The 24121-nt window shown below is 37.9% G+C and overlaps 1 protein-coding gene across 1 annotated transcript in view; it reads right to left on the minus strand.

Annotated features, from left to right (window-relative positions):
• Positions 1 to 24121, minus strand: part of RADX (RPA1 related single stranded DNA binding protein, X-linked) — a 58034-nt gene that overhangs the window by 11512 nt on the left and 22401 nt on the right. The window contains exons 7-12 of the mRNA XM_041000087.1: positions 23112 to 23216; positions 22205 to 22372; positions 21462 to 21622; positions 20530 to 20705; positions 17951 to 18024; positions 2541 to 2819 (exon numbers count right to left, since the gene is read on the minus strand). Of these exons, the coding sequence (XP_040856021.1) occupies positions 2541 to 2819; positions 17951 to 18024; positions 20530 to 20705; positions 21462 to 21622; positions 22205 to 22372; positions 23112 to 23216 (963 nt within the window). The remainder of the gene's footprint in view (positions 1 to 2540; positions 2820 to 17950; positions 18025 to 20529; positions 20706 to 21461; positions 21623 to 22204; positions 22373 to 23111; positions 23217 to 24121) is intronic.

Below are 24121 nucleotides of genomic sequence, written 5' to 3' on the forward strand. Positions count from 1 at the left end.
GTTCACTGCTGGTGTTCATGTTTAAAATATTTGGTTATATAAAACCTTCTGGGTTCATATTTTCCTAAAATATATGTCAAATGTACCACTTTAACATTTCACAATCAGCTCTCATCTTAACCAGTACTACTCATTTTAACCAATACTACTTAGAAAATAACAGCTTTCAACTTTTATTTGACTCTTAACACTCCTGTTGGATAGGATGCACTCCTGCCAGTGGTACTCTATGTGTAGCAACAAGAATCATGTAGGAGGGACAGGAGACTGAATGGGCTACTTGTATGTACCAGAAGGCCAAGGAGTATGGGCAGTCTCCTTAAGGTGGGCTACCCATCCCACAAATGTAATGTGAGAATTACTTGATTAAGTATTATTACCTTCATTTTCTATATTATATACATATATTAAGTTAAATCATAACAGTACCTGGATTATATAACAAATGTTCTTTTATATAACAAATGTTATGTTATCAAGACATAACTAATGATTATACTACTTATGTACATTATAGTGTTGACATGGCAGGAATCAATTATCTGAAAATATATTCATATTTTTAAAAAGAAAACTACAATTGAAGGTCTCACCCCTTTCATTATTTTGTTATTTATATAATAATTTCATAAAGTAAGTTCAGACTTGAATTTTGCTTAAAGAAAAAACATGAAATTCTTACATGAGTGCTTGTTTTCTCTGCAACAAAAGATGTGTTTAATCTCAGGAGACCTGATTTTTAATGTCCTGGCTTTTAGCGAGGCTAGCTAGACACAAGGTTTTCAGCTCCCAAACTGAGTATTCCATCAGAATTATAACAACAAAAACCCACTCGTTTCTCCCTTCTTGCCAGACAGCTTAGGGAAGATTACTGACAAATGGTAGTAATTTGGCTATGTGCAGGTACCTAGTAACACCTACGTTTTCTACTTCCTTCAACATGTTGTGTTTTATTCATAAACAGCTTGCTTTCACTGTCATTTGATCCTGTAATACATCTTTGAAAACCAGATCTAAAATTTATATAAAAATAGCATTAATTTATCTGAGCTCATGAGCAGACTGGTAAATTTACCTCCTTCGCATTTGCTTTTGGCTGATTCAGAGCCAAAGCTGTGGAAGTTTACAATTATGTGCGAGACAGCTGACATGTCTTAGTCAATCTGTCTCAGTGGATCAGTGCAAAAGGAAGAAGAAGAATCAATTTCTGTGTCTAATCAAGTCCTCATTTCCATGGTTAGCATTTTGTGACGTATGTGAAATAATGCTATGAACTTTGTTTCCTAGATATAAAACTAAGGTAGATAAACTACTTGAAGATCAAATAATTGAATGCAGGAAAAGCACTTAAAACTTTGGTCTGTGATTCTGTAAGAGTCAGTGGAAACTCATACAATAAACATTTATGTATGTGTGGTGAAGTAGGTAATTTTTCAATTGATTTATTTCCATTTTATTTGACAGGCTGTGAAACACACACACATGGCACAGAGACAGTTCTATCATCCAACGGTTCACTCCTCAAATGCCCATAAAAGCCAAGACTGTGCCAAGCTGGAGAGGATCCTGGAAGTCGATCTAGGTCTCCCACATGATGAGGGGAGCATAACCTCCTGAACTGTCACCTTCTGTCTCCTAGGGTACAGGATGCTAAAATTGGAAGCAGAGATTGGACTCCAGGCTTTCCAGTATGGGATGTGGTGCTTGAAGCGGCATCTTAAGAGCTGGACCACATGTCCAAACCTAAGATGCTATTTTATGGCCATTTTTTATTTATTAGAAACAGGGACCAGTGCTGTGGTGTAGCAGGTCCTGGCTACTTTGCTTCTGATCCAGCTCCTTCCTAATGTAGCTGGGACAGCAGTGGAGGATGGCCTGCACCCACATGGGAGACACAGAAGAAGCTCTTGACTCCGGACTTCAGATCTAACTAGCTGTGGCCATTGTGGCCATTTGGGGAGTGAACCAGTGGATACAAAGCCTCTTTTCCTTCCCCCTCTCTCTAACTGCTTTTCAAGTAAATTTTTTTGAAAAAGGACACAAATAAAAATGAATTGAATTAAAATTTTTTTTGACGTTTTTCTAATCCTATAGTTAGCTTATTTTCCATGATCAGAGATGGAAACCTTTTCAATCATCTTTTTTGTTCAGTCTGAGTTACTTCAGAAATTTATTTTGTTCAGAAATAAACAGAGCTTTTGTGTTGAAGCTGTTTCCTATTACACTTTACCCTTCAATGCACTGAAAAATAAGCAAAGAATATGGGTTAAAGAAAAAAAAACAGTAACTGAGAGAGAACAGAACTGATCTTAATTTAAAAGCATGGTAGTCAGATGGTCAGGAAAGTTTCCTTAGCTTTTATTCTTTTCTAAATATTTTCTAAGCACTTGCTAATGTTTACTCTAGAATGAGAGCTCTATTCCTCTTGTTTTGGTCAAATAACAGCTCATCTGGAGGTTAATTCTTTTTAAAGCAAACTTGACTACATGTTTAAAGTATGTTAAATTAATATTATTCAAAGAGAAAAATAGTTGACTTACCTAGGATGGTTATTTCAAAATGTCCAAGACTTCGTGCACTCTTAAAATCTTCAAGTTTGGGGGGCCTTTCTGCTGGTGGTATGTATTTTGAGGGCTGAGAATTATACTGCTGAGTAAGAAAATTCCTATGTTCAAAAAGAAATTTTCGTGGAATGCTTTCAGGATAAACTTGGCTGTAATGCAGGTGATCTGTTACATGATACTTTTTGTCTCTCCACATCTGACTTTCCCATCTGTCAGTGAAGGTTTTCGGCATCTTCCCTTCAGAACTTTTCCAATCTGTTTTAAAGACACAAAGGGATACAATTGACTTAATCAGATATTCAGAATCATAGGTGATTTTAATCATGAGTCATCTACAAAATGTAAAAAGCATACACCAAAGATAAATACGTTACAATGATAAACTAGCTAAATTCACTTTCAAAACAAAAATGCAGTACAAAATTTTAAAAGTGGCCATACCTTTTCTTGTAATTATGGAGACTTTTAATTATCCTCATAATTCTTCTATATTCCCTATAATCTTAAATTAACATATATTTAATGCATGCTCAGTGACAAACTTAGTTAAATCAAATTCATGAGTATAGTATTCTTTACAGATACTCATTACTGGTGGAATTGAGATTAAAGTAAGATTGTGTTCATCTCTGCTAAACATAGCCTAAAAACACAGTTTCTTTCTTGGATACATTTCTCATGCAAAAAATAATTTATAAATTATCTATGACGCCCTGTCAGGATATAAATAACACATAGAGCTAAACTGAGGTGAACAATGCCCTACGATCTTTATTGTTTTCTGTCACCAGACCAATGTATCATACTCATGTACAACTGATCAAACTTATTTAGTTTCAAAGCCAATTATAATTATTATGTATTAAGTATTATGCCCTTCATGTATTCAACAAATAGTTATTGAATATCTATTATGTGCTGAACACCATGTTAAGAAATTTGGTACAAATAAAATTTTAATGGAATTATGTGCACTGGGAACTAAGATATCTGGTAAATTTAGAAAGAAAAATGATTTTATGACAAGACTTCTCATGTTGTCATCTCTGCTAGCTGAGACAAGCTGATAGCATTTCTTTTTAGAGTACTTTGCCAAGGTTACTGAGGTGCTACCTTGCAAGCTGTGTTGATTTCTATCATAGCAAAGGCCAGCTCATACAGCACTGTCAAGAGTGCTGAACTTGGAGTTGGTGTTGTGGTGTAATGGGTAGAGCTGTTGCCTGAATGCCAATATTCCCTATTTGCAAGAGTCATTTTCCAGCTACTCCACTTAGAATCCACCTCCCTGTTGATATTCTAGAAAAGGCAGCAGAAGGTTGTCAAAGTGTCTCTTCTTCCTATGTAGGAAATATGGGTGAAGCTCCTGGCTCCTGGCTTCAACCTGGCCCAGCATCATCTGCGTGACCACCTGTGGAGTAAAGCAGCTGAGGGAAACGCACATGCTATCTCTCTACCTCTGACTTCCAAAATAAGTCAATAATGGGGAGATGTTTGGATAGAAAGTGAAGCCACTGCTCAACACTATGAACTGCTAAATACTAAAATTAAAGTAGACATGAGACAGCTGAATAGTAATCTATAGCCATTTTAAGGTGTATAGAACCCAGCTGTATATAAACTAATAATTGTAATGTCAATGTAGAAGTCATAGGATGTGGTTCAGAACTTGTACTCTTTTTGTTGTTGTTGTTGTTTTCTCTCTCTCTTTGAACATGCTGGTTACACAATATCATATCAACTAATTCTGGTACGGTATAAATTGTTACTGATGTAATGTCGGGGCTTTCAATTGATTGGGATGATACTCTTTCGGCTGTACCTTCAGACCAGAAACTGTCTCCCCATGAAACTGTTGAACTTATCTGCACAATAAGACGCTGAACTCTATGTTTTGTAGATGCTTGCAAGGAAAAAAAAAATCTCAATTGAATTTGATCTGTGGTAATGCAACAAGATGGAAGAATCCACCATGGGGGGGGGAGGAAGCGGGTTTTGGGGAGGGGAGGGGAGGGGGGAATCCTAGTGCCTGTAAAACTGTGTCTCATGATGCAATGTAATAAAAAAATTTTTTTTAATAAAAATAAATTAAAAAAAAAGAAAGTGAAGCCACTGCAATGCTATCATCCCAGATGGGTATCAATTCGTGTCCCAGCTGCTTCACTTCTAATCCAGCTCTCTGTGAATGCACATGGGAACAATAGGAGATGACCCAAGTGCTTGGGGCCCTGCCACTCACAGAGAAGATCTGGAAGAAGCTGCTGGCTTCAGCCAAGCCATTGACATCATCTGGGGAATAAAACAAGATGGAAGATTAAAAAAAAAAAAAAAAAGCAAACAACAACAACAAAAAACCTTGCTGAGGCAGGGCAGTAGGCGGACTCATTTGCAAGGTTTCAGCATGATTAATTTAGCATCTCATTTCAGACTTTATTCCATATCCCAGATTACTTGCTTGGCTTCTTTAAAATAGCTGGACACTTCCAGAAGAAAAATTTTATCGCATGATAGAATACTAGATTTATTTGTAAGGGAAGATGAAGCTGAACAATTTTCTTTCCAAGAACTGAAAACACAGCAATATAACCAACGAATGTTTTAACCAAAAAATTCAGTGTATGAACACACTAAAACACCTCTAATAATACTTTACAACAAAATGAATAGAATTAATCACATATGAAAAGGAAAGAAAGGAATTAGTCAAAATCAAAACTCAATCATAACAGTACTAAGGATTGGAAATGACTTAAACTAATCTCTTACATTCAAGCTAATAAAGTTGTATAACTAATAGCAGTAAGGAGCTGTAGCAATGACAAAAGTCATAGTAAACATTTCTGACTGAGTTGCTCTACAAATATACTGTAAAAAACTTGCCTGTTATAATTTTAAAAAATCAATTAAGTCCATCTATTTACACAAAACAAAATCTCAACATTGACACTGTCAGGAATAAGTTCATATTTTCAATTGAGTTTTTTAAAAATTCTTTTATTTTAATAATCACTACATAGTTGATTAGGGCACAAAGGTTCAATGTCTACAGGAAAGTGGGTAAGACCATTGTTTCCATATTAATATTATAATTATTATTTTATGTATCCGGGGTAAGGGAGTTAAAGTGAAAAGCCCCACCCAGTCTCCCACCCATCCCAGTTCCCCAATGTGAGGCATGCTCCGAGGGTCCTGCTCATGCAGTTTTGATAGTTCAACAGTTCTGAATTGCTGCCAATCTCGCCGCTCTAAGCATGATGAACTTTCTTCAGAATCCACTGGCTGACATAGTCTCTTCATGGTTGGGGTTCTGAGCTCAGTGGTTCGGTTGGAGGAATCTCCAAAGAAACTTGGTCCAAGGTGATCCCAGACCTGATTCTTGTATGTGTTTGCCAGTACAGGATCCGACATAGTCCGTTGCACCAATGCATATGCTGGTGGTTGCAATTGCTGGGGCAGGTCTGTTTACAGCCCTGTCTTCCATGCGAACCAATGGGTGTTACAGCCCAGCCTGATTCTGCCCATTTCATACTTGGCCCTCACACAAACCAGTCAAGGCGACTCCCCATAACCCCCTCCAGGCCTGGCCCCTACCCTGGTTCCCATGCTTGCCACAATGTACTGCTGACTTGTTCAGGCTGTCCCACATCCCATTTAGCTCTTGTACATGTCAATGGGCATTGAAGCCTAGTTCAATCCAACCTGCCCTACTATCCAGCCCACACACATACTGGTGTGTGCTGTTCTGTCTAGTCACCTCTGCCCTAGTCCTGGTTTTCATGCTCTCCAGTGGGAGTGGTAACCCAAGAGTGAGGTGCCCCTTATCCCCCTTCTAGGCCACTCCCACTCCCAGATTATGCACTCTCCAAGGGGTTCTGCAGTTTAACTTGACAGAATTAGCCCTCAGTGCCAGCCTCTGCCAGCTGATGCTGCAGCAAAGCCCAACCAACCCTCCTCACCCACTCTAATTTATGCTTACACCAGTAGGAACATTCAGCCCAGCCTGGCTTTTCCTTGATCTAGTTCATATGAAGCCCACAGGTGTTGTAGCCCTGCCTGATCTGGTCTACCCCCATCCCAGCTCACATTCTCCAGTGGGAGTGGCTGTCCAGCATTCCCCCTCCACAATCCCCCCACTGGCTTTAATCCTTTCCTCCCTGGTTCTCATGTGCGCTGATTGGATGCTGCGGCCCATTCTGGCATGGTCCACCTCACCTTGGCGTTTTCCAGTGAGTGTTGTAGCCTAGCCCGGCCCAGCCCACCCCCAATTCCAGCTGACGCTGGTGAGGGTTACAGCCTAGCCCAGCCCAGCAGGCACTCAATCCCAGCTGTAATGTGTACTGGTATGTGTCGCGACTGAACCTGGCCCGACCTACACTCTGTTCCGGTGCTCGGATTTGCCAGTGGGTGATGTGAACTGATCCAGCCTGGTCTGCCCCTAACCTATGGCAAATGTATGCTGGTGGATATCTTTCTCTGGCCTGGTCTGGGCTGCTCCCTATTGTGGTTCTTGCGGTCACCTGCAGGGACTGTGTCCTGACAAAGGAGTTTCCCAAGTTCCTCCATCAGAATCTCTTCCTATGGCAGTTCTTGCACATACCGGTGGGTCCACAGGCCAGCCCTACTTAGTTTACCTCCTGTCCTGGCAACAACAGTGGCCTTTCCTGACTGGCCTTCAACCCATTCTGGTCCTTACTGTTGGATGTTTCAGGCCAGCCAAGGCTCGTCCATACCTGGACACTGCTCACATATGGCTCAGCAGGGGCAAAGATCTAGCCTAGTCCTTCCTACATCTATGCTAGTTCTCCAGAGCACCAGATGGTGCTTTAGTCTAGTCCGGCTAGGTGCGAACAGCCCCAGTTCACACTTGTACCAAGGGATACTGCAGCTATATCCAGACCGAATGCAACCCCCACTCCATCCCCCACCTAGCAAGGGTGTATTCTCATAGCTCTCTGTCTCTCTTCTGTAAATTTACCTTTCCAATATATATATATAAAAAAAAAACCCTAAATCTTAAAAAAAAAAAAAAAGAAAGAAAGAAAAAGGAGATGGAGATTAAGCCACAGCACTTTTAGGTACAAACTGCGACTCAGGGCAGGCTGGGCCAGGCTTGGCTGCAGCACCCATCAGTGAAAGTAAGAGTCTCAAAGTAGGCCTGGTAGCAGTTCTCGGGGGGTCTCTGACTAGGCCACAGCATCTGCTGGTGCAAGGACAATCTGGATATTGGGCCAGGCTGAATCAGGATACAGTATAAATGGCATGCACAGAAGCTGGATTTGTGCATGTGCTTGATTAGGGTTCTTCGTGGGGTGGGAGTGTCTCTCAACTAGACCACAGAACCTGCAAGTTCAAATAAGCATTGGGTCTGGGAGCAGACTATGCTGCCCTGGGCTCAAGTGCATGAGAGAGTCAGCACTCTTAGGAGTCAGGCCAGTTGGTCCACTCTACCTAATCCTCATCCTCAGGGAATACCACATGGAAGTCTGGTCTGGTCTCAGAGCACATGATGTGGGACTGGGTTGTCCAATTGCTGACTCCGCATAAGGAAAGACAACATACAGGGATGCACATAAAAGAGAGAATAGTCAGTCTCTCTGATTCATCAGAGGACCTGGAATGCCTCATCAAAGGAAAAAAAGCAGGCTGAACAAAGCTTCAGGCCAAAATTTCCAGTAAGCATTTAAGGCTATGGACATAATAAAACATAGACAGTCAGAAAATATGTTAAGTGGTATCTCATATTTGGCTCAATGAAGCCAGCACCATTTCAGAACAATTGAAACTACTGAAGTTAACACTTTTAGGACATCCCTGCACCCCTATCAGAGTCCCTGGGATGAAATCAGGGGATGCTCTCTATCCTCTGGTGCTGAAATGATCTTCCACGAAGGAGCAGAGCCATGGTGCAACATGCTCCCCTATTCCCATGGCCATAGGAGGGAGGGCAGCATCTTTCCTTCACCCATCTCTCCCCGCATCCCTTCCAAAGAGACCTAGAGATCTGCACGGGTCTTGCAACCCTCTCACCTATGTAACAAACATTTAAAAATAACTGAATTTAAATGAAAATAAAAGCACAAGTAACATGTATTATAAAATTGAAATTGTGGTGAGAGTAGACAAATAGGATACAGAGAGACAGAAGCCACACTTCTTTGAAGATATATCATTTTCCCCAGCTGCAGGCAATGGCCTAGGTTGCATTGTACCTAGGCAAGTGTTACACTGCTGGAGAAAAGCAGCTAATAGCTGGCGGGCATCTTGGACGTGGTTAATGCCAAATTTCTGTTAACTATACTTGTGTGCCAGTATAGTTGCTTATTCTATTTTTTTTTTAAGTGTTGTGGGCAGACACCAGTATACAGACAGGGTGTGGAGACCCACATGTGAGTGTGTGTTGGCTATAGGTAAGCAGGTAGGTGCCCAGGCACAGCACACCACCAGATCGGGATTCGGAGGCTGTGGATTGGTCAGGGATGTGGGTTTGGAGATTTGTGGGAGGGACAACTGCTAGGGAGAATGCGACAGGTGAAGACTGACTTCCTGGGGACTTCTACCAATCTGGCTACTGTACTTGCAGGTAAACAAGGGGCTAAGACTGGGTGTTTTAGAGGAGGGAAACCAGAGGACTTTTGGGGGCTAAGTCAATACACCCACCTACATGGGAGATTTGAGTTGGAATTGTTCATATCAATCACTGCCTATGAGTGTACACAAAAGACATTGTGGGGGTTTGGGGATTGGGGAGGGGTTGCCTGGCAGGTCTCGATCACAGAGTATTGGGGAAGGGGGTGGACCATCTTAGGCTGAGCCATGACACTAACCAGTCACAAGAGAACTGGGTCTAGGAGAAGATTCTGTTGGGGGTTGTGGGTTCATGCCTGTGGAACTGCCATACCAGCTAGTTTGCTTGAGGGCTGGGGTGCTAATGGGCTTAGCTAGGCATGACCATGGAACTCAACAACAGTGTGCTGGTAAATGTTGCAGCCTGGCCCAGCCCACAGCCAATCTTTGTGAGTGCCTGTGGATGCTAAAGCCTGGATCAGCACAGCCTGTTCCCTACCACAGTACCAATGGGTGTTGTTGAGTTCCAGTACTTTTGGAACACACTCCATATTGGGAACCCAGGAATGACATCAAGTGGCCTTCCCCCAGTCCTAGGTATTAATGTGGTTGTGTTGCTGCGAGCAGCCCTCTCCCTTTCTCGCTCCACTTTCCCCAGAAACCAGAAGGAAAAAGGAAGAGATTGGAGGTAGTTGTCTCATCCACTTTCTCCCATTCCCTGATCCTCTCTACTCTAACAGGTGGTCCAAATGGGCATGCATTCCTCTCAACTATATAAAATATCATCAAAAATAAAATGAATTTATTATTAAACAGGAAGATATATCATTTTGTATACTTTTCTTTGGAACCACAAAAAAAAAATCACAAAACAAAATTAAATGTTTCATTTAAAGAGAGCAACCATTAAGCTCTAAAATAAATGAATCTAAATGTTTATTCAGCAGACTCATTCAGAAGGATGTATTACAACTGACTATAACAATCTGACTATATACACCTAGTGGGGTATATCTTAAGAAAAAAATGAATTGGTATGGTGGCATTGCATGCTAGTTCTCCGTCTGCATCCTCAACTTCCCATCCAGCTCTCTGCTAATTGTCTGGAAAAGTAGTGGAGGATGGCCCTGCACCCACATGGGAGGCCCAGAAGAAGCTCCCGACTTCCAGCTTCGGATCGAATCAGCTCTGGCTTTTGCAGCCATTTGGGCGAGTGAACCAGCAGATTGAAGATGTCTCTGTCTTTGCCTTTCTCTTTGTTAACATTGCCTTTCAAATAAATTAAATACATCTTAAACAACAAAAAGAATTGCAAAACAAATAAATCTTAAAATTAATAGCCTGAGACTTTTTACATGTGGTTGGTAAAGACAAACAAGCAAGGTGCTATAGGATATTCTAACTCTCTTATTGCAAGAGTTTTTTCAGAGCCAAATTTTTAACTCTTTGAAAGACAGACTGACAGAGAGGAGAGGGGGGATATAGATAGACAGAGAGACAGACAGAGACATATTCACCTGCCAGTTTGCTTCACAAATGGTTGCAATGAGGGTGTATGATCTAGGCCAAAGCCAAAATCTTACAACTTTATCAGGGTATCTTATGTGTGTGGCAGGAGCCCAACCATGTGGGCCATCTTCTGCTGCTTTCCCAGACACGTTACCAGGGAGCTAAATCAGAAGCCAAGTATCTCAGCCCCTGCACAAAAATCCCAGCTCCCCTGAAGCCCCCACCCGAGTCAGAACCTCGGAGTACAAACACTCTTTAACTGCTAAGTGACAAGTCTTCTGAATTTGAATTGGAAATATAAATGTGAAATATTGACATCCTCTAGGTTAACTAACCAGCCAATAAAACCAATATGCTGAGCATACTTTATAGTTCTATATGCTGAAAAAACTTAGGGATAACAACCAGGACAGTAGTAAATTGAATCTATGATGCCCAAACTGCACACTCGAACTACTGAACTTTGGGGGGAAAATCAAATTTCATGCCTAGGATAAGAAAATTATTCAAGATGTAAATTATTCAATGTGTAAATGTTGTCAAACAGCACAGAAAAACAACAGAAAAATGAATAACAAGAAAAACTCAAAGGAACACCACTATTACTACCACTGCTACTACCAACCACCACTATCAATAAAACCCATACACTGTTAGGGTCATATCAATAACACTTATTAGCATATATAAGGATGATGTTTATAAATGAAAAGGCACAACAATTATGGCTAAATTGATGAATTCATAATAACAAAAATAAAAAAACTTTTCAGCATTTTGATGTGCTGTTGCTTAGACCCTCTTCCCTGGTTTGAGAGCAGTCTTTACGAAGGAAGCCTAGGGGCTTGGCACAGTAGCCTAGAGGCTAAAGTCCTCGCCTTGCACGCTCCAGGTTCCCATATGGGCACCAGTTCTAATCCTGGTGACCTTGCTTCACATCCAGCTCCTTGCTTGTGGCCTAGGAAAGCAGTCCAGAATGGCTTGGGAGGCCTGGAGGATGCTCCTGGCGCCTGGCTTTGGATCAGCTCAGCTCAGCCCTGGCTGCTGCAGCCACTTGGGGAGTGGGTCGGTGTAGGGATGATCTTCCTCTCCGTCTCTCCTCCTCTCTCTATATCTGACTTTCCAATAAAAATGAACAGATATTTTTTAAAAAAGAAGGAAGCCTAAGTTTCTGCATAAGGCTGTTGGTCCTACCTCGCACTGGAGTGAGCAAAGAAGATTTTATTCACAAATCATTACGCAGGATTCTGCTGTTTTGGAATCTGCCTGAATGCCAAAGCAAGACTCAGCTTGCAGTGTTTTCAAAGTCGTAGTGTTTAACTTCGAATTTACTCAAATTGAAAAAGTAGTGAGTACAACTCATAAACACTGGACAGTGAATAAATAACCCACAGACACAAAGCGTGCAAGATTAGAGTTGAGACAAAATAAACTTTCTAAGGGCAGAAGAAAAGCCAGGCAAAAATTTAGCAAATTCAAATATTCAAAGTCATACATGCACTTTGGGGAACCAGAAAATCAAATGACAAACCCAAAGCAAGTTGCATGTTCAGAAAAGATCTAAGACTTTCGACTTTAAACTTAGGCTGCTCAGGCCAGCAAGGTGGCATAGCACCCTAATCCTCTGCCTACAGCTCTAGCATCCTTCATGGGCAGTGGCTCTAGTCCGAGTTGCTCCTCTTCCAGTCCAGCTCCCTGCTAATGCCCTAAAAAAAGCAGAGAAGATGGATAAAAACCTTGGGACCCTGACCTATGTGGAAGACCTGGCTCCCAGCTTCAGATCAGACTAGCTCTGACTGTTGCGGCCATTTGGGATGTAAACCAATAGATGGAAGATCTCTCTCTGTAATTATAACTTTCAAAAACAAAATAAATCTCAGGTAAAAACAAATCTTAGGTAAAAATAAATAAATCTGCTCATAGGCCAAGGGCAAGTCAAGTAAAGGGTTGAAGATGGCCCTAGCACAGAGCCCATCTTCAAAGATGGAAAGAGGTAGTGTTTTTTGGGTTCCCATTATTCAAAGAAATCTTTGTTAATAGAAGGTAAATATAAAATAAGAAACAGAGATTTCAGGGCTGTCTACATATAAGAAATAGTTTCTGGGCTGGTATGATGGCTCAACTTCCTCATCCTTCACCTGCAAGTGCTGGCATCCAATATAGGCATCAGTTTGTGTCTTGGCTGGTACCCAGCTTCCTGCTTGTGGCTTGGGAAAACAGCGGAGGTTGACCAAGACCTTGGGACTCTGCACCCATGTATGAGTCTCAGAACAGGCTCCTGGCCATTTGGGAAGTGAGCCAGCAGATGGGGAAGATAGATCTATCTCCCTGTTTCTCTTTCTCATGTAAATCTGCCTTTCCAATAAAAAAAATCTTTTTTCAAAAAAAAACAGTTTCTGGAAAATAATTAGGAAGCTTAAGAAGTCACAATACAGATGGGTTATGACAGATTTTAAAAATAATAAAAAATCTCAAAACCTTTAGATGGGAAAGAATATGATTTACACAGTTAAAATTAAATTATCTAATGTCTGACATTCAGCACGAAATCAGAGGCATACAAAGAAACAGGGAAACACATATCACTCAAAGGCAAAATACTCTGACAGAAACAGACTCTTAAAAATGTTTTATGTTAAGGTAGTTGAAAACCTATAAACCCCAAGAAAATGTATGAGTAAAAATTAGAATATCACTAATATCAGTCATATTAGTAGTGAAAAACATTATAAAAAGGAAGCAAACACAAAATCTAGAACTGAGAAGTTCAATAACGAAAATGAACATCAATGATAAGAAATAAACAGGCAAAATAATTTGAAGGTCAATTGAAGCCATCCAGTCTCAGCAGCAGAAAAAAAATGAAAAAAAAAAAAAAAGAAGAAGAGTCTAGGAATTTGTTGTGATAAATTCACATTTATGGAAAAATAGAAAAAAAATATTTAAATGATAACCTCAAACCTTCAAAAGTTGAAGAAAGATACAAATCTATACATCTAAACATTTCAGTGAACTCCAAGAGGATAAACTCAGAAATTCATGAGACAGATTATAATCAAATTTTAAAAAATGAACATGAAAAAGAACAAAGAAGGCACCAATAGAAGTCGCTTCTCAACTACAAGGCAGCCTCAATGAATTTAATATAGTTCTCATTAAAAACCATGGAACCAGAAGGCAGTGAGATGGCATATTTAGAAGCTCCCAGCTTCGGACTGGGAAAAATTCTGTCAAACAAAAATTCGATACACAGTAAAACTATCATTATTAAATCAGGAAAAAAAAGATCTGACGATAAACTGAAATAGAATGAGTTTGATAGCATTAGTCCTAACAAACAAGAAATGTTAGAAGAATGTTACAGCTTGAAATGAAAGCTAGTTAGTAAACTGAAGCTATAGGATGGAGAAATATGATGGAGAAATAGATATCTTATAAAGATAAAATCATGGGCAAAAGAGCTATCATTATTGTACTCTTAGCTTTTAACTTTTTATGTGAGAGATGTAGAACACCCAAATATGCATATAATTATGAATTATGTAATACAACACACAAAGTATATGGATACAATCTGTGATAATAAGAATATCTAAGAACCATGTAGGAACAAGTTATGGATGTTATTCAAGTTGTCAGAAGTTCAAATTACAATGTTACAATATCAGGATGTTAAATTGAATCCCCATGGTAACCATCTGTATCTGTGGGTTCCTCATTTGTATATTCAATCAACACTAGACTGAAAATTTTGGAAAAACTAATTATAACTGTAATTTTAATTCTTGTCACCATTTTACACAATACACAACAACTAGTTATATAGTGTACATTGTGTCAGGTACTATAAGTGGTTTAAAGATGTTTTAACTAGTATAGAAAGTATCTTGGACCTTGAGCTAACCTTTACTTACATCAGATCATGACCATTATGCTGATCTCTTCTAGCCCTTGGCTTATGGCAGAAGATGGCTTATATATATAATAAGATTAAGGAAAGGAAAGAAAATTTATGGAAACAGACAACAGCAGAGTAAGTACCAGTACATTCACCAATCAGAATTACACATGTTTACATTTACATACTATTTCATCTCTAAATACTTCAATATGTATCTGCAGCCTGTCCCAGACCTTAATGTAGTCATCTGGAGAATGAGCCACAAGACAGATGGTCCATCTCCCCTCATTCTCTGTCTCTTCCTGTCACTCTGCCTTTCAAATAAATACTAAATGTGTAAAAGGGAAATAGCGTGATAGCTAAATTTATAATTATCAACAATAAATTTTATTTATTTATATTTATTTGAGAGGCAGAGGGATAGACACAGCAAGACAGACAAGGAGAAGGGGGTGGGAAGAGAGTGCTCTAACATATCTGCTTGTTCACTCTTCAAATGACCACAACATCAAGAGCTAAGCAATCAACCTGAGTCTCCCATGTGGGTAGCAGGGATCCAAATACCTGCAAACTCCAGGTTTGCATTAGAGGGAAACTAGAATTGGAAGTACAGCAGGGATTCCAACCCAGGCAGATTGATATGGCATGTGGGGATTTTAACTATTAGGCCAGACATCTATCACTAAATATTAAATATTCTCAAATACTGTTTAAATTTCTTCCATTGCTTGTATTTTGCTCTGCTCACATATTTTTAAATCAAGTAAATACAACATTAAAGATAAGGTTTTACTCTTTTTACTGTTCTTGCTCACATTCTCCTATTTCTTCCATTCTCAAAAGATATATATATTCCAATCAAGATTCCTATATATGTACATTTAGGCTTTCTATTTTATTTGTTTTAAATGCAGAATAATTACACGGGAGTATGGGAGACAGAGATTTTCATCTTTGGGATCACTCCCTAAATGGGCCAGGCTGACGTCAGGGGTCAGAACCTTCATCTCAAGACTCTCACACTGGGGCAAGGATCCTAGGACTTGGACCAAATTCTGCTAGTTTTCTAGGTGCATTAACAGGGAGCTGGATTGGATGGGGAGCAGCTGGGATTTGTATTAGTTACAAAACATTTTATATATCACTAATAAAAATATCAAGTGCCAATTAAACCATAGTGTATTAATTATTTCAAATATGCAATGTTAGAGATACTTTCTATTATATGAGGGAAAATAGAACTAAATTAAGTTTATTTTAGTATAAAAATTTTTTAAACTAGAACTGTGTGCAGAGGTGGGACTTGAACCCAGGTTGTTCCATTTGGGGTATCCCAAGTAGTATGTTAAGTACTACACCAAATACCTGTCCCATATTTGGATGCAAAGTGTTTTGAAGTTCATGAGTAGTTTTTTGATAATATGGATTTTTCACGAGCTTAAAAAAAAAGCCTCATGTGCAGTACTAACTTACATTGCCATGAACGGTGTGTAAGAGCTTTCCTTTCCACATTCTTGCCAATAATTGTTACTTGTTTAGCTTTTACATAACAGCCATTCTAAATTTGAGTGAAGTTCTATCTCATTGTAATTTTGTTTTGCACTTCCTGTTTGGGGCGTCTTTTTTTCAAATACATATTTGTTGGCCATTTTTGTTTCTTATTTTGAGAAATATCTATTCAGATCCTTTGCCCATTACTTAACTGAACTCTATGACTATTAGGTAGACTTTTTGAATTCCTTATAATTTATGGCTCTTAATACTTCATTCAATTAATTGCGAAGCAGAGCACGTACATACACATGCTCAGAGAGACAGCATAAGCCTACCTACTGCTTCATTTTCTAAATGCCTCCAATGGCTTAGGGGTGGGGACACACAGAAAAGCTCAGAGCCAGGAGTTCTACTCAGGCCTCCCACTGAGGAAACAGGGACTCATTCCTACTGCCTCCAGAGGTGTGTGTTAAAAGAAAAGCTCTCCCTGTGTCTCCCCTTCTTTCTGTAACTCTGACTTTCAAATAAATACATACTTAAAAAATGAACAAACAGCAATAAATGTCTGCCATAGGTCAGATAAATAAATGTCAGCAATAGGTCTAACAGGTTGTTCTTGAATTTACTACTCTTTCATTTTGGTTAGCAAGGGAGATATAGCTTGACAGCTACACAAATGTTCCCACCAAACAGTATGGAACAAGAGGGAAAAGGTTAGACTGACTTCAAATAATCACTCCCTGTAGATAAATAAAATGTACACATAAGCTCAGTAAGGTACCTGGCACATAAATGTTCAGTAAGTGGCTGGCACTATCATAATATAAACACAGGACATAGCATATTATTTTTTGTAGGTGAAACTGAAGGGATAATTAAAGCAGGTGTTAATATAAAATATCTATGAAGTTTTATGCCCTAAGTGATAAATGGAAGAACTGATATTTAGATATTTATTAGGTCGTCTGCAGATAAACATAAAACTGAAAACAATCTTGATTTTTCCCTTAATTTTTACAACTGATGATTCCAGAAAGATTGCTTTTATAAAAACCATTCCTTTTTTACTTTCAAATCATACCTAAAGAGTAAAAAAAAAAAAATTTATGAGTCCCAAGATTATACTCTTTTAGTTATTTTTCTTGTCATTATTATTTTTCCATGATACAGTTTTGTGCAGGGATTCTCCCCTTCCTCTTTCTCCATTCCACCCACACTATTTTGCATTTTCCCCCATATTATTATAATAGTATACTCCTTCAGGAACAGTCGCAAGCATATTATTTTATGCAATGATCTAAAATTATCACTGTAATTATTGGATAACATGTTTGGCCTTAGTCATAGAACAGTTCATTTTCAGAACACAATTATTCAAAATGTCAATTACATATCATGCAGCAATCAACAAAAATCACACAAAAATACTTACAGATTCTTTGAGGCATTAAATTAGTATGACATAAAATGACAATATCACTTTTCTTTAGATAGAGAATAAACTAAGAATAACACCAAAAGTAAGTGTGTGCTAAGGTGGCGAAACTTTACTTTAGAGTGATGATCCCTTAAAAGATGTGATTAAAACGATATAGTCCTAAGAACATCTTAATAGAACTAAATTACATTATATATTCACGTGTTGAACAAACCTAGTGCATTTGAAAGGATGTGCTATTAACAAGCAAAAAGTATATTTTTAGTTTCTTTAACTTCTGGGTTAATACCAAATGATCTGTAAGTAAGTCCTGACAATGATGGAAACTAATACAAATGAAAATAGCACGATATATCAATCTAAAGCATGTATATTACACTGTTAGCAGATAAGAGACACAAAGGCAGAAGCAACGGAATTCTGCAATGAGCATATGCAATACTTTTTTTTTTTTTTTAGAAATTATAATACATAATAACATACATTGGAAGATGCTAGGCATGTCAAGTCTATCTCCGGAAATCTGTGTAGAAGCTTCTGTCTGAGGAACAGCAAATCTACAAAGGATAAAAGAACCAACAGTTAAAAGAACTTTAATAAAAAAAACTGAACTAGTTCTAATCAGTATTTACTCCTTCTTCATACTTATTAAAAAGGAAGACGGATAGACACACACAGAAATATCTGCCATCCATTGATTCACTTCCCAAATGCCTGCAACAGCCAAAGTTGGGATCCAGAAACTCCAAACATGTCTAGAATGCTCAAGTGCTGCCTTTCAGCATACACAAGAAGACAGAATCATGGCAGTGGAGCTTGGACACATACTGATGCATTCTGACATTGCCACATTGGTGAATCAAGTGGTCTCTTACCCACATTCACCATGTCTAATGCCTGCCTCAGACATGTATATGTTTATAAAATACACATTAACAATCTTAAAAGTAACACATTAAAAATGAACTCGTGGGGCCCGGTGTGGTAGCCTAGTGGTAAAAGTCCTCACTTTGCATGTGCTGGGATCCCATACGGGTGCTGGTTCATGTCCCAGCTGCTCCACTTTCCATCCAGCTCCCTGCTTGTGGCCTGGGAAAGCAGTGGAGGATGGCCCAAAGCCTTGGGACCCTGCACCCATGTGGGAGACCTGGAAGAAGTTCCTGGCTCCTGGCTTCAGATTAGCTCAGTTCTGACTGGTACAGCCACTTGGGCAGTGAACCAGCAGATGGAAGATTTTTCTGTCTCTCCTTCTCTCTGTAAATCTGCCTTTCCAAGGAAAATAAATCAGTCTTTTCTTAAAAAAAAAAAAATGTACTCATAGGAAAAAATTTCTACACATGATATAATTTAAACACCATAACATCTAATTTTCTTTTAAGTATTCTATAATAGAGAGAATTTAACTACACTGAATGTTTATAAAGGATGGAAATATTTCATTCTCTTTAAATGGAATTTACAAACTAGTAAAACGGCCACGTGTTTTTATTTTCAAGCATTCTGTAGAAAATCTTACCTCTACCTTTAGTCTCAAACCATAATTTTTTCAAAAATAAGATGTATGCTTCAAATCTTTATGTCTTTCTTTCTTTCTGGAAAAACCTGATGCTATTTTATCCTTATGGGTCTAACTCTTACTCATTCCTCACAATTTAACTCTTGGGTTATATACCCACAAGAGTTCACCAATGATCTCTACCCAATGTTAACTTCTTGTACATTCTGTTGTAGCATTGTAAGTTCTGTAATACCATTAATCTCAATATAGTGAAATTAGAGGTTTAAATGTTCATCTCTACAAGTGTAGACTTTAGTTTGTTTTTCTGTTTCTACCTGATAGTGGTTCAGTAATGAATGAAGTAAAGAAAATTAATCTTATTTGGACATCAACTAGAATCACAGTTTTAGAAAGGAAACTTTATATATTATGGGCTTTCTCTACATCGTTGGGATAAATATTCTTTTATTGTATTTCCAAACCCAAAGGCATAAAATAAAACTGAAATGCCATATTAGTTAATGACACAAAATAATGCTCAATTTACTTTCATATTACATAAAATTTTTATACTACATATTTTATACATTACAAATACTTTTATATTACATAATGCGACATAATAGCACTCAATTTAATAGATATATGTTTTATAATATTATCCTTTTTTAAAAATATGGGATGCCAGTGCTGCAAGCAGAGGCTTAGCCTACTACATCCTGGCGCTGGCCCCCATACATTATTCTTTATCCTGAGTTCGTTACAGAAATAAGAGAAAATTAGCTTTAAAAAGAATCTAACTATACAAGTTAAATTATATATATTGAAATATTTAAAATTCATGTGTAAATTTTTAAAAATATTTATTGTCATTTGAAAGGCAGCGTTCAGAAAGGAGAAACAGAAAGACCTAGAGCTGAGCCGATCATAAGCCATGAACTTTTCTGGGTCTCCCATGTGGGTGCTTGAGGACTTGAGCTGTCCTCTGTAAATCTGATCTGCCCTCCAACAAAAAAAATAAATCTTAAAAATAAAAAGGACATAGGGGAGAATGACTAGTGTTCTTATCCAAAGTGGAAAATCTGCATACAGAGAGGGACACAGAGAGAACTCCAAGTGAAGATGAAGACAGATTGGGATAATCCTTCTATAAGTTAAGGAAGGACAAAGATTGACAGCAAACCAACAGAATCTAAGGTAAAAGCAGAAAACAGATACTTCCTCAGAATCCTCAAAAGGATCCAACCCTATCAACACCTGGTTCTCTGAGTCTAGCATCCAGAACTGGTTTACCATAAATTTGTGTTTTTTGTTTTGTTTTGTTTTGTTGTTGTTAAATTTTTATTTTGAATTTTGTGGTACAATTTTGTATAGACTGGGATTCCCACCCCTCAAACTCCCACCCTCCCATAAATTTGTTTTTAAGACATCCAGGTGTGATACTTTGTTATGTCATTCCTTATTATATTAATACAACTTCTACTACCATAAGTACTTCTTTATATGATGGAAATACACCAAGAGAACAAAAGTGCCTTGCACATGCATGACACAAATGACTTACGGTTTAGCACATGGGCCTTGAAGAATTCTTCTTTTATGGCTTGGGCTGAAACTTGAAGATATTGTTTGAATACACTGTGCACTCACAGGTCTGTCATATTGATAACATTTCCTGTTTCCTTCCTGACTTTCAGTTTCTTCTCTAGCTGCTGGGGATGCTGAGGATCTGTTAGCGTTCTAAAACCAGTAATTTAGAGAAAGCATTTTAAACTAATCCACAAAAATATTTCTGTTTTACAAGACTGCAATTTTAGTTTACCCTTTTTGCATTATCTGAAGAGTTGTGGGAAAATCATAATAGTGTTTTTATAAAGATGATAATCTAAAACATTGATTAAATATTTCAAAAAGGAAAAATAAAACTCTTTCCTACAGCTATAAACTAAAATGTTGCATTAAATGCTTATTTCCATATGAAGAATAATTCTAGACACAGCTTTTAAAAAAGAAAAGCTCATGGGAAAACAAAACTCATTTGTCCTGACTGTATCTATACTTCAGAACTGACCTCTCTGATAAACCATTTAGCCTTTGAGATACACTGGTATCTCTTTGTAATTCCTGGGAAAGACTACCACAGAGGTAAAATTTTACTGTGGAAGCTTTTTTATAGTCCTGGCATAGACAAAAGGTACGGAAACCATGCAGTCATGTACAGCCCCTGATAGTCTCACTTTATACACATAGCAAACATGATACGTTTTGAAATTTTTGATCAATCAGGAGCTGTGACTGTTAGTTCAGGTTGCCCCAAAATAAATCACTGAAAAAGGAAAAAAAAAACTGAAATGAAGTCTTTCTGAAAGGCTTATATCATTAATGAGTTCTGAGGTTTATGTCATATGTGAGTCCTAAATAAAATGTCCTAGTTATCAATTACAGCCATGATCAGAGTGCTTTCAGAGACATATAATCAATTCTCTGGCACCATACCCAAAGTGTTTCTGATGCTGAGGCACTTTTCACTGCACTGCTATGGGGAATATATTTTATAACAGTAATAATCCCCTGAATTGCAATTCGTTTTTGTTCCCTGTACTGTAAGACTTCAATCTCCTTCTTCACTTCACTCACAGGTGTCAAGAACGAATGAGCTGTAAAAGAGTAATTGTGAGGAAATTGTAAGTTTTAAAGAACTGAAATGACACAAATAAAACTGGATTTGCAAAATAATTTCCCAACAAGAAATTATACAATTGCCACACTAACTTAAATACAAGAAATTCTGTATGGTTATATAGCACCCCCTTATGAATTTTTATAAAATTAACATAAAACATTTATCAATTAAATTATGATACACATTTCCAGTTGAATCTTCATCTTCAACAGGTATTTGACTTTGGGTATAATTTATATAACATATTTCAAACATCCAATTACTCAATGTTTATTTTAGGTATCTTTAGACTTTCTATGCAATATCATAGGAATTGAAATCTACCAAGGTCACATACAAGCTCAGTGACACTAAATCAAGATATTCAGTTAGTCATCTTCCATGTTCTCTCTTTTCATCTAATTTGGTAAGGTCAAAATATTAACCTTTAGGAGGCATGACATTTGGTTTTAAAACTGCATTAGGACAGAAGTATTATCAGTGAATGTTGCTACTCTCCTATAAAAGAAAAGCGATGATGAAAGAAATAGTGTGTAAAATAGCAATTACACAGTACCTTTAATTAAATTACTGTATTTGGAAAACGTTTCCGGCACTGGTGGATAGGGATAATATCCACCAATAACAGTATTCTCCACTTGCCCAGATTCGGTCTTTCTGGTAACCCACTGAATAAAGTTTTGTACCTTGATATCGTTGGTATAGGGCTGATCATTTAGCTCTCCTCGCAAGCAGGATAAAGCACACAAAAGAAGAAAGAGATCACTATAATAAAACTGTACAAGCCTTTTAAAATCTGTTTTAATATTAAAACAATTTCTTAAATCAGCAGTTTAAAAAAAGTCCAATTTGCTCATTTGCTGTATAGTAATTTACTCAAAGATGGTAAACAAATGCCAAGAAGGAATGCAGACATATTAGAGCTCAAGAGGGCTAAATTGTCCCTATCATATGCTAAAAATCACAGGAAAAGCAGAAACTATTAAGCTGCATTTTTGTAACTATATAAATGATTGATATCTTCTGAATAAATTGAGTTCACATATTAACTGGAAAGCATAGTGTCGGGTATGAACAAAGCTGCTTGTGAAAGTTGCTCAGAATTTAAATTCATGTTCTTAAAGCATACCCAAAACTGCCATACTTATACCTGATTATCTATAAAGTATCGACAAACACCTCCAAGTATGTGATACCTTTGCTTGTCCTCTTCTGTTGACAACTTAATTAACTGCCACCGTGATAGCATTCTGTGAAACATTCCAAATTTTTCCTCATGTATATTAAGGTCAACTGTGTTTGTAGGCAAGTGCTAAAACTTTCCTTGTTTTATAAATCAAAGAGGTAAAAAATAAAACTGTCTTGTCACTGAGTGTTACAATGTAAAAATTAAAATGTGCTAAAGGGTTCCAGTGAAGAGAAAATATATTAAATGCTTAATGTAGTATATAGAAAGAAATTACCGATAATAAACACTCGACTTTCATTTGTAGTTGTGAGGTAAAGCAGCTTAGGTACTTGCGCATCATGTCTGACAACTTTTAGCTGGGTGCACATAAAATGTGTCACTGTAGGAAATGGAAACATTTATCAATTGAAAGTTTGCATCTTAATGAGGACACATCAAAGTCACGATGTAAGCATGCTTAATAAGCTATAATACTTATCAGATTCTTATAGGAGTATGATCAAAATTTAGATTTAGTAGGTCTGGAGAGATGCCTGAGAATATACATTTCTTTTTCTTTAAAGGTTTATTTACTTGAAAGGCAAAGTGACAAAGAAGGAGAGTTTGAGGGTAGTTCCTATCTCTTACTTAACTCCCCAAATGGCTTCAATGACTAAGGTTTGGTCAGGATGAACGCTGAATCCAGAACTCTATTCAGATCTTCCAAGTTAGTGGCAGAGGCCCAAGCACATAGGCCACATTCTGCTGCTTTCCCAGGTATATCTGAAAGAAGTTACACTGGCAGTGGAGTAACTAGGACTCCATATGGGGTGCTGGTGATGCAGACAGTAGCTTTTGCTGCATCATAACACTGGTCCCAAAAATCTGTTCTCCAATACAATCCTAGTTGGTATTGGTACTATTGAAGTAAAAAAGAACCTACTATTTACAAACCTGCTTTTATTATTAGCTTTTTTAACTGGGGGCTTTTCATTTAGAAAACCAATGGTTGCACCTAACTAAATTCATTTGCTTGTTATACTTGCCAAAAGTTATGGTCTTACAAACTAGAAATTGAAAAAAAAAATGTATTTTTGTAATTACGTAAGAGTATATTCTAATTTAAAATAAAAATTTCTCAGGGCCAGGGTTGTGGCTTAACAGGTTATGCTCATGCCTATGATATCATCATCTCCTATGGGCACTGCTTCAAGTTGCGGCTGTCCTACTTTCAATCCAGCTCCCTTCTAATGGCATGGGACAAGCAGCAGAAGATATCCCCAGTATTTAGGCTCCTGCCATCCA

Source organism: Ochotona curzoniae, unplaced genomic scaffold (genome assembly GCF_017591425.1).
Source record: "Ochotona curzoniae isolate NIBS_2020 unplaced genomic scaffold, NIBS_Ocur_1.0 scaffold_1852, whole genome shotgun sequence".
In the NCBI taxonomy this organism is placed as follows: Eukaryota; Metazoa; Chordata; class Mammalia; order Lagomorpha; family Ochotonidae; genus Ochotona; species Ochotona curzoniae.